At 48.4% G+C, this 12,327-nt stretch overlaps 1 protein-coding gene across 1 annotated transcript in view; it reads left to right on the forward strand.

Annotated features, from left to right (window-relative positions):
- fndc5a (fibronectin type III domain containing 5a) overlaps window positions 1-11,579 on the forward strand; it is a gene marked incomplete at both ends in the record, with an annotated part of 12,142 nt that extends 563 nt beyond the window's left edge. The window contains 2 exons of the mRNA XM_084437940.1: window positions 11,065-11,145; window positions 11,440-11,579. Of these exons, the coding sequence (XP_084294066.1) occupies window positions 11,065-11,145; window positions 11,440-11,579 (221 nt within the window). The remainder of the gene's footprint in view (window positions 1-11,064; window positions 11,146-11,439) is intronic.
- Window positions 11,580-12,327: the final 748 nt, after the last annotated feature.

A 12,327-nucleotide genomic window follows, 5' to 3' on the forward strand; every position in this document is an offset into this window, starting at 1 on the left:
CCCCCCCACATTGCGATTTATCAAGCCGTAAGGGCGAAAATTTAGTCGCCTTTCTCCGCGCTTTTGTAGGACACCTCTCCAGTTGGCGTACCGATTTACACGGTGTTCTACGCCCTTCTTGAACACAGGGGGAACTGGCGACGCAGGTGGTGCGTCGGTGAATTACTATGTTTGACGGAGAGAATAAGAGCGACAGTTCATGAACGCACAATCATGTAGGCTAATAGCCCAATTCAGCACCAATATATATCGCAATGCTAGATTAGACGTGTCCTCTAACCGGCTCATTCATGGTCCGATATGGATTTGTTCCCCAAACGGAACCTATGCGCTGTCCCAAACCTTTCCGCGCTATATGTCACACACCTAATGCAGGCACTCCATCAAACGGCAATAATTGACCAATTAGATTGTCATTAATATGTGATCATGTGGACCTGTTTGCTCTTTGGTAAGCATATAAATGACAGTCCTCCTGTGCGTAATGCGAGCCTAAATGAATCCGGCGCTACTCGGCCTACTGGCCCGAGATAGAACTCCAAAGAGGTGACGGCGATGGCGACTGCACCCACATAAGGGCACCATCAGTGAATGAATACGTCTATGTGAATCGCTAAAATGTGCACACTATAAATACCCAAATCATATGTGACATGCTCATCACAAGTGTAGTGGCACGGTGGCCTGGCTCCACGCATGACTCATTCATCCTGGCGCACAGCAGGGTAGGGCTAGACTGGAGGCAGGCGCTGCGCGTGACGGCTGGCTTATTGGTGTGTGCATAGCCAAGATACATATTCTTTGTCTTATTTACTTTAATCTTTATTAGCATTTTCCATCCATACAACGACAATACAATAAAACATAAAAACTTACAATAACAGCTTATGGGTACTTCCATCCATGCAGCTTTTTTTTCTTACTCAAATATGACAATTTTAATATTAGTGGTATCATCACACTTCCTTCTATAATCCATCCATTTTTCCCATCTCCCTTCAAACTTTCCTTCATGCATCCTCAATGCATGCGTGAACCTCTCCCTAACATACATCTCCTCCACAACACCCAGCCACTGCTCCTTGGTTGGGCGTTCCACCTTATACCAAGCCCTCGTTATTGTCTTTTTACTAGCAACCAATAGTACTTTCACTAGGTATCTGTCCCCTCCTTGTACATCATCCCGTGTTATGTTTGCCAAGATATATATTCAAAGCTGATAAGAAGGTGGAGGCCGGCGCGCTGGATGTAGAGGCTACAACTCGCGGGGGCACGACCGTCAGGTCCAGGATCACTGCAGACTCCCCCTCCTCTGAGTCCCACCCCACGTCAGAGTCTGGAGAAACAATTTCAATCATTTTCTTTGAGTTTGTCTGTGAACTTGATTATGCATTAAACATTTCATTGTGCAGCCATATTCATTTGATATGTTTTTCTGTTGGCAGTCAAATAAATGCTGTGATTTACCGGGTGATTTAGATGAGTCTTAATTTCCCAGAGGGGAAAATGTTTAATGTGTTCTAACATTATGAAGTGGTCATCTGCGTTATTGTTCCCTGTTTTTGGTCCTAATTTAATCATAGCCTACCACAGAATGTTTGCTTCACTCGCAGCCACATGTTACAGTATGTCCGTGTATGCCCAATCCTAGATGCACAACACGTAGCTAAAGTAGGCTACTAAGCTGTAGGAGCAAACAGACAAACGTAGGCGATTTATACCTTCCGAAAAGGATTGCCTTCCTCACGTGGACCTCACCAACTAGCACATGCACCTCCGTCTCCGAAAAGTTCCTCTTCTTTGCTCTTCGTTCCATGTTTCATTGTCCCGCCTGGGTGCTCCACGCTACCTTTTTAAGCCGGTTCCTTCCGGGAAACCACGTTTGGCCACTCATGCTTTTGACCATATATGGTTGGATTAGGGCGTGGAGGGGGCGGAACACGGGGCGCGTGCGCGTACGCTCTCTTCCCCGCCGGTCTCGGATTTCCCGTGCAGAAAAGGGCATACGACATTTTTGATAGATCCGAAAAGCGTGTAAATATTCTCGTCGTACGCTACATTGTGCATTTTCCGCGTTTTCGTCGTACGCCCTCTTTTACACCTGAATTTACACGCTCTTTGATAAATGAGGCCCCTGCTTGTCTGCACCCCGCCGCCCTGCTGGTGACAGCTGGTGACTGATGACGTCTCAGGCCAATGAAAATCAATGGGGTACACAAAGCGTGAAATTAAGTTTCACAACAGAATGTGTTTAAACCTTGGTCCATTTTACCACAATTCATGAATAAAATAGCTTGGGGCAGGAGGTGGGGGTGTATTGACGGACCCCGACCCCGTCACCTTGCCAGGCCCCGGCCACGCCCCCCCCGCCCCCCCTGCTGGCGCAGCTGACAGCAGAACGCTGAGGGGGCATATTTGTCAGCCAGGTGATGAGATATGCAGGTGGGCAGAAAGAGGCTAATCGATCGTGTTTCTGGCTCGCACACTCCTCCTCCACCCCCTCCCTTTCTCTCTCCCTCCCTCTCTCTCTCTCTCCCTCTCTCTCACTCACCCCCTCCCTCTATCTCTCCCTCTCTCCATCCCTCTCCTCTCTCTCTCTTTCTCCCTCTCTCCCGCCCTCCCCTCTCTCTCTCTCTTTCTCCCTCTCTCCCTCCCTCCCCCCTCTCTCTCTCTCTCTCTCTCTCTTTCTCCCTCTCTCTCGCCCTCCCCTCTCTCTCTCTCTCTCTCTCTCTCTTTCTCCCTCTCTCCCCCCCCCCCCCCTCTCTCTCTCTCTCCCTCCCTCCCCTCTCTCTCTCTCTCTCTCTCTCTCTGAGGAAGGAGCAGTGGAAGTGATGTGAGACTGCAGGCGCTGTTGTTTGATAAAGTCTTGGTTCTCGGTAAGCTGCTTATTTGTAGTGAAGACACTTGCTTGGGGGCCCATTTGAATAGACCGACTGTTAGGCTGACAAGCAACACACACACACACACACACACACACTGGGGGGGAACTGGGACACAAATTCAGCCCAGGACGCTCAGATGCACCGGCCCACATGCACTTATGCGTGCGCACACACGCGCGGGGGGCGAATCAGCCATGCCAGGTTGAACCACATGAAATGATATACACCAATTTGCATACTGTAGCTGCCGGAGCGTATCGGAATTGCTGAATAGAAGGTGTGACAGCTGTAGGCCTAAAAGCTGTCACCATGGTGCCAATAAACAACGTGCTGCATAATGGCAGAAATGAAGTCTCCGACGTAACTTCAGGCGAGGCACGGACGTCAATGACGGGCTAATCGGCAGAGGCTAATCAGTCACACCCCGTAATGACGCAACCCACCAGCTGACTGACAGCTGTCATAGCATTGGTCCAACACGCTAGAGAGCATGTATTTAAGCTGTCAAAACATGTCATTTTTTGCTCTTATAATGGACAGCTGTCCCCCTGTGGCTCTCTTTGACGGTCTTAGTGGGCTGAGTTACCTCCGAGCGACTTCCCGATCTCGGCCCACTCTGATCGTCATAGAGGCCTGGTGGCCCATAGGGCAGAAGCCTACTGTATCTCCTGATTCCTTAGCGTGAGGCAGCTTGATGTACAAGTACACCCCCTGGACATGACGCTACTGTACAATAGCAGGGACTCCAACCCCTAATGCTGAGTGCCATTTTTTATGATTGGGTACCATTTTTTATAGTCTTTGGTATGACTCAGCAGGGGATCAAACCCCCAACCTCCCAATCTCAGGGCGGACACTCTAACCACAAGGCCACTGGGCTGTAGATTAGCACAATATAGATTAATGACTAAAGATTTACACATACAGCCAAAACCCAATCTCAAATACATGCTGGCTCCCCAGCGACAGCATGAAGCCCAATCTTCAGACAATGCTGATGGCGGCAGCTGAAAGAACATTGTCTTCCCTGCTGCCTGCATAACTTCTAAACTCGTCTTTCTCATTTGGCACTGAAGGGTTCCATGATTAGGGCATCAGTGGAAAATCTTCTCTCAGGTGAAGAGACATGTAGGCTATAGGTGGCATATAATAAGGTTTTCAACTTTAGGAAAGAGCCCTTGTTTGTGGATGGAGTTTAGGCAGCTAATGTTATCTTCATTAATTAGACCTTTTTCCACCGCTTTGACACAGCTAAAACAGACAAGTTTAATAAGACAATACCATCCCCATCAATATAGTGCATCTCCATTTGTTGATCTAGTTTGCATTGAATTAATGAACGACAAAATGTTTCATTTTTCAACTTCCAGGAAATAATCGACTAGGGCCCTGTCCCAATACCCACCCTAAGCCCTTCACTGAGGTGTGCACTTGGGCAACGTATTTCTGGAGGTGCGCAAGGGCACAGCGTGAGTGTGGGCACACACAGAGTGTGAAAGTCTGCACTTTACGAGGCTGCTACAAGACAAATTGGGACACCCAGCGGCCGGCTGGGGTTCAGAGTGTCCCCGGCTGGATCCCAGCTCCCAGCAGTGCCAAAGTGTCCTTGCGCATAAAGGGCGCTTTGGGGGTGTAGAGTGCACCCTTGCGAATGCGAAATGAGAAACGGGACACCCTTGGCGGCTACATGCACAGGAAGTGCAGGGGTGCACACTTTGGTGCAAGGGTGGGTATCAGGACAGGGCCTGAACGACTGAGCCAGTCAGATTTCACGAAAAACGAGGATCTGTCAAATTGGAAGGGGCCACTGCTTACAATACTTTCAAAAACATTGACAACAAAGCTAACCTATTATAATAGTTCACTCTGAACATCTACCAGCCAACAGCACTACATGAGGACCGGCCCATGGCCAACAGTGGGCCTCATCCCAGTACTGACAGACAGCATTTTGCCTAATTATTATTCGTTTTTTAAAACTCTGACCAATAGTCCGTCCCACTTCGGTACTGGCCAATCGGGATTAGTCCCGATCGTCCCGATGGCCAGTCCGCCTCTGCACACCAGCAAGGGGAACCTCACCACCAATACCCAGAGAGAAGGGGGTCTAGGCCTTATACAGTAGGCACCGTATATCTCCCTCTCTCATCTCCTGTGTGTGGATAAGAGTCGAAGTGAAAACTAGGGAGGGAGGGAGAGAGAGAGAGGGAGAGAGAGAGAGATGAGATAAAATGGTTTGTTTCTCTGTGTACAGAACTGATAGATGGCTGCGGTGGCTAGTAATGACTCAGCGCAGGTCACCCTGACGCCACGGCCCTCACATCCTTCTCTCTCTACCTCGATCTCTCTCCACCTCTATCTCTCTCTACCTCTATCTCTCTCCACCTCTATCTCTCTCTACCTCTATCTCTCTCTACCTCTATCTCTCTCCACCTCTATCTCTCTCTACCTCGATCTCTTTCCACCTCTATCTCTCTCTACCTCTATCTCTCTCTACCTCTATCTCTCTCCACCTCTATCTCTCTCTACCTCGATCTCTCTCTACCTCGATCTCTCTCTACCTCGATCTCTCTCTACTTCGATCTCTCTCCACCACTATCTCTCTCTACCTCTATCTCTCTCTACCTCTATCTCTCTCTACCTCGATCTCTCTCTACCTCTATCTCTCTCCACCTCTATCTCTCTCTACCTCTATCTCTCTCTACCTCGATCTCTCTCCACCTCTATCTCTCTCTACCTCTACCTCTCTCTACCTCTATCTCTCTCTACCTCGATCTCTCTCCACCTCTATCTCTCTCTACCTCGATCTCTTTCCACCTCTATCTCTCTCTACCTCGATCTCTCTCCACCTCTATCTCTCTCTACTTCGATCTCTCTCCACCTCTATCTCTCTCTACCTCTATCTCTCTCTACCTCGATCTCTCTCCACCTCTATCTCTCTCCACCTCTATCTCTCTCCACCTCGATCTCTCTCTACCTCAATCTCTCTCTACCTCTATCTCTCTCTACCTCGATCTCTCTCTACTTCGATCTCTCTCCACCTCTATCTCTCTCTATCTCTATCTATCTCTATCTCTCTCTACCTCTATCTCTCTCTACCTCGATCTCTCTCTACCTCTATCTCTCTCTACCTCTATCTCTCTCTACCTCGATCTCTCTCCACCTCTATCTCTCTCTACCTCTATCTCTCTCTACCTCTATCTCTCTCTACCTCGATCTCTCTCCACCTCTATCTCTCTCTACCTCTATCTCTCTCTACCTCTATCTCTCTCTACCTCGATCTCTCTCCACCTCTATCTCTCTCTCTACCTCGATCTCTCTCCACCTCTATCTCTCTCTACCTCTATCTCTCTCTACCTCGATCTCTCTCTACCTCGATCTCTCTCCACCTCTATCTCTCTCTACCTCTATCTCTCTCCACCTCTATCTCTCTCTACCTCGATCTCTCTCTACCTCTATCTCTCTCTACCTCTATCTCTCTCCACCTCTATCTCTCTCTACCTCTATCTCTCTCCACCTCTATCTCTCTCTACCTCTATCTCTCTCTACCTCTATCTCTCTCTACCTCTATCTCTCTCTACCTCGATCTCTCTCCACCTCTATCTCTCTCTCTACCTCGATCTCTCTCCACCTCTATCTCTCTCTACCTCTATCTCTCTCTACCTCGATCTCTCTCTACCTCGATCTCTCTCCACCTCTATCTCTCTCTACCTCTATCTCTCTCCACCTCTATCTCTCTCTACCTCGATCTCTCTCTACCTCTATCTCTCTCTACCTCTATCTCTCTCCACCTCTATCTCTCTCTACCTCTATCTCTCTCCACCTCTATCTCTCTCTACCTCTATCTCTCTCTACCTCGATCTCTCTCTACCTCTATCTCTCTCCACCTCTATCTCTCTCTACCTCTATCTCTCTCTACCTCGATCTCTCTCCACCTCTATCTCTCTCTACCTCTATCTCTCTCTACCTCTATCTCTCTCCACCTCTATCTCTCTCTACCTCGATCTCTTTCCACCTCTATCTCTCTCTACCTCGATCTCTCTCCACCTCTATCTCTCTCTACCTCTATCTCTCTCTACCTCTATCTCTCTCTACCTCGATCTCTCTCCACCTCTATCTCTCTCTACCTCTATCTCTCTCTACCTCTATCTCTCTCTACCTCGATCTCTCTCCACCTCTATCTCTCTCTCTACCTCGATCTCTCTCTATCTCTCTCTACCTCTATCTCTCTCTACCTCGATCTCTCTCTACCTCGATCTCTCTCCACCTCTATCTCTCTCTACCTCTATCTCTCTCCACCTCTATCTCTCTCTACCTCGATCTCTCTCTACCTCTATCTCTCTCTACCTCTATCTCTCTCCACCTCTATCTCTCTCTACCTCTATCTCTCTCCACCTCTATCTCTCTCTACCTCTATCTCTCTCTACCTCGATCTCTCTCTACCTCTATCTCTCTCCACCACTATCTCTCTCTACCTCTATCTCTCTCTACCTCGATCTCTCTCCACCTCTATCTCTCTCTACCTCTATCTCTCTCTACCTCTATCTCTCTCCACCTCTATCTCTCTCTACCTCGATCTCTTTCCACCTCTATCTCTCTCTACCTCGATCTCTCTCCACCTCTATCTCTCTCTACTTCGATCTCTCTCCACCTCTATCTCTCTCTATCTCTATCTCTCTCTACCTCGATCTCTTTCCACCTCTATCTCTCTCTACCTCGATCTCTCTCCACCTCTATCTCTCTCTACCTCTATCTCTCTCTACCTCTATCTCTCTCCACCCCTATCTCTCTCTACCTCGATCTCTCTCCACCTCTATCTCTCTCTACCTCTATCTCTCTCTACCTCTATCTCTCTCCACCCCTATCTCTCTCTTCCACTTCCTCTCTTCACATGCCAGGGTGACAAAGAGCAGCAGCTCCTACTCCCACGCTCTGGCTCACAGCACTAACACTGACAGACACACACACACACACACACACACAGACACTCACAGAAGCACACACACAGAGACACACACACACACACACACACACACAGACAGACACACACACACACACACACAGAATCTCACAGAAGCACACACACACAGACACATACTCACACACACACTCACAGTTGTGAGTGAGGCAGCAACACTAAGAGGAAATGGTATTGACAGTGCAGTATCATAAGCCGTGGGTGTTGTTTAAGAAAACTGCGAAAGCACTGACTATTTCTGCATGATATCTATGCAGTCTCAACAGCGGTCTGAGTCCCCTGGAGAACTCCACAGTGTTCTCTTAAAACACTGTGCCCTCTCTCACACACACACACACACACACACACACACACACACACACACACACACACACACACACACACACACACACACACATACACACAGTCTAGATGCGTTGGATGGTATGTTTGCTAGTGCAGCTGGGTCAGCCCACTGTCTTTAGGTACAGTAGCATAAAGCTGCACTGGGAGCTGAAATCGAGAGTTTAACATGTTTTTGAATGATTTTTCACGGTGCCCACCCACATCCATTGTATGACCTAAACAGTGGTAGAGCAATTATCAGACTTTCTCAAAAGTGCTAGTTCTGTCAACGTTTTGATCTGAACCATTGTATATGATCATAAGTAACCTTCAAACAGGGCTAAACATGTATTTTCCCTTTACTACTCCTTTAAAGAAAGCAGTGATTGGCAGAATGAGAGATCCTGTCAACAGTTCAAAACACAATTATTCTCCACTGTGACTGACTGCTTGTGACTGACTGCTATGGTGCTATATACTGTAGCTAGTTTACGTTGTGAAGCTTGCCATTCTTTCTTTCTTAGCTTGGAATCGCTGCGTATGATTAGTGGGCCACTGCACTAGTAGCCAACTTTAGGGAGGAAACTGATTTACATAAAACAAGGCAGATACAAGTTAAGATAGATAACTACAGATAGCCTGTTCAACATCAACATAATCTTTTTAGATTAACAGAGTCTGCCAAGGCCAAGTACATTAGTACACTTTGTCTTGATGTTTTAATGTCTCATGTAAAGCACTTTGAATTGCCTTGTTGCTGAAATGTGCTATACAAATAAACTTGCCTTGCCTTACCTAATGCGTTCCTTGTAACCATTTGGCTAATAGTAGCTACAAACTGTCATAACAGCCCGATATGGCCAGATGTTGTAAACAAACATCGATATGAATTTATGGAATGATTTCCATATTACTGTAAGCCTGGTTAACTTGAATATTTCGCGTACATGTCTGTCTTGTACATGTCTGTCTGTCTGTCTGTCTGTCTGTCTGTCTGTCTGTCTGTCTGTCTGTATGTATGTATGCATGTATGTATGTATGTATGTATGTATGTATGTATGTATGTATGTATGTATGTATTTATGTCCGTATTTCGATTTGCAGAGGAAGCTGCACGCAGCAGTACCTGAGACCACGGGCCGTCCCTACGGGGACAATGTTATACATCACCCAGCAGCCACTGCTTCTCAACAGGCTCTGAGCCAAACACATTCTAGTCTGAACCAAACACATTCATGAGGGGAAGTAGAAAACTTTGGTCTCCCAAGACCACGAGAGAGTTTCTCTAGCTGTACCAGCGAGAACTGAGAAAAGGTGTTTTAGATAGATATGAACTTTATCTATCCCTGAAAAAAAGGCAGCTCATTTCTTTTACGCCTCTTACAAAAGCCCCATCTCCGCAGGGGTCCAAACCTCGCCATGGATTGGTCACCGCAAGTCACTGATATAGTCAGTGACATTCAAGTTCAACACCAATTAGCCCTAGGGAGGCCAGCTGGCAACAATATCAGGAGCCCTTTGGCATGACGCCGTTCTTCTGTTAACATCAGGACAGAGGCTAATCGATTGGCTAGATCGTTCATTGCGAAGGCCTGCTGGAGCGTGTCGAGGTGGCCTTCAGAAGTTCAGTCCCTCCCTGCCTCCCTGTTTGATCCAGGCACACAGCAGCAACGTTCGCTTACTCTGTCCTGGACTTTAGAAGGAGGCAACAGCCTGAAACACAGGTACAAAGGAAAGTTCTTCAAGCTTGCTTTGTGTGTGTGTGTGTGTGTGTGTGTGTGTGTGTGTAGGGGGGGGGGGGGGGCTCCAAACCAGTTCACAAGGGGACAAAGACACACACATACAGTACTATACGTACACACAGCGGACACACACACATAAAACATTCTCGCTATCTCTCTCTCTCTCTCTCTCACTCACACTTTTCCCCTTTCCGTGCCCCGAGTAATAATGATTATTACTGAGTTCTACAGTATCTCGGCCCAGCTGAATCGATGCTATAACTCTAGTAACTCTCTTCTTCATCTCCTCCTCTCCCTCGCTTTCCCATTGGCTGAGCCCCGGGTCTTAGATGTTGTTTTCACGTTCCTCCTCCTCCTCCTCCTCCTCCTCCTCCTCCTGCTCCCTCTTTGCTCAGCTCGGTTCTCTAACGCCAGCGGGCTCTCACGCCGTTAGGCCTAATTGGGACGTTTGCTCTTCTGCTCTGCTCCCACAAAGCACCGCAGTTTCGAATAAGGAGACGATTTAGCAGTCTGCATGGCGGCCTTTCTGAGGCAGTGATAACTTAAGGGTAAATGGACTGCAATTATAGTGCTTTAACAATGGCCTGTCATTCACCCATTCACACACCAATAGCAGCAGCTGCAATGCAAATTGGGAGCAATTTGGGGTTCAGTGTCTTGCCTTCGACATGTGGAGGCGGGATTTGAACCACTGACCCTACGATCCCAACACGCTCTACCACTGAACCACAGCCGCCCCTGAGGGAGGATCGATAGAGAGAGAGATCAGGTCAGCGCTACAGGTGGCATCAGCGGGGTCCGAAGAAACCAAGGAGTGAAGAAACCAACGCCTCTAGCCAGCTGACAGGAACCCGGCCTGAATACCAAGCCCCCTGTAGTAACAGCGGTGAGGGCTGAAACACTGGGAATAAATTCAGCCCCGTCTTTACTCTGTGAAACCAGAGACTCCAAGTGATAGATGTGTGACATGAACACCAGTAAGACTTTTTGGAGGCTAGACCGGGTTTGGAAAACCGGGGCAGGGGAGAGAGAGTCGTTGCGGCCGAGCTACTGTAAACTGAGATTTAAGCAAGTCCGCACGGCATTCTCAAAAAAATTTTGACCGCCATGACTGACAGCGCTGCTCTTGTCCCTCCAGACGAGGTGGCCATGGAGGAAGTGGGCCAGCTGAGAGCAGGAGAGGCCATCATCATCGTGGTGGTGCTGATCATGTGGGCAGGTGAGGTGGTCGACCGCACCGAGGTCACAATACTACCTGTATGTATATCATCACCAGTGTAAACATACTCGATCACAGTTAACTGCTACTGGGTTTAGACAGGCTTTGGTCTGCACCCAACAGTGGGGCCAGTTGATTCAACTGTGGTCACAAATGGCAAAGTATTTTGATAAGTGAGTTAAGCTATTATCGACTCTCACGCATGTCGTCGCCGTACTGTGGGTTTGACGCTCTTTCTCTCTTCCTCTCTCTCGTTCTGTCTCTCTCCCCCCCCCCCCCCCCCCCCCCCCCCAGGCGTGATCGCCCTCTTCTGTCGTCAGTACGACATCATCAAAGACAACGAGCCCAACACTAACAAGGACAAAGCCAAGACCTCTTCAGAGTGCAGTACCCCGGAGCACCCGACGGGGGGGCTGTTGCGTAGTAAGGTATAACCAACCCCCCCACCACCACCACCACCACACCCTCCTCCCCCTGGGTCTCCCACAGACGCTGGGCAGGTGAATCGTCCTGGCGGCTTTTTATCGAAACCACCTCCATTCATCTACCTGAGTAGATGTCAACTTTACTTAATGCTAGTTTCAGTGTCCTTCTCTCACTGATCATGGTGTAAAAAGTGTAGGTTTATCAATGACCAGATATATATATACGGTACATTCCATGTTCAGGCATGGCCCCATGACCATCTCCTCCTTGACAATCACTACAATCAGAGGCTAGCCCTGTGGTCATCTCCAATGAAGCCGATGTTTTAAGAGCTACAATCGACACTCTTTCTTTCTCACGCTCTCTCTCTCTGACACAGAGGAGCAAGACAGACACACACGCGCACGCACACGCACACACACACACACACACACACACACACACACACACACACACACACACAATCACCCTCCTTTTTTCCCTCCCTACCAGACCAAAGACCTTCCCTCTGTTCCATTCAGGCGCTCCATGCTCATAACAGCATGACACCTTATTCCAGTTACAAGCTGCTCTCTGCCTTTCTCATCCCCGCCATTTCCCTCTCTACTACTCTCTCTCTCTCTCTCTCTCTCTCTCTCTCTCTGCGCAGAACCCCAAGAACAACAACAACAACAACAGGACGCCGTCTGTCAACATCATCGAGGTGTGACGGCCAGGCCTCCGAACTTTTCTCCGAAAAAAGGACTCGAGCGTCTC

The sequence above is a fragment of the Borostomias antarcticus genome (genome assembly GCF_949987555.1).
Source record: "Borostomias antarcticus genome assembly, chromosome: 5".
In the NCBI taxonomy this organism is placed as follows: domain Eukaryota; kingdom Metazoa; phylum Chordata; class Actinopteri; order Stomiiformes; family Stomiidae; genus Borostomias; species Borostomias antarcticus.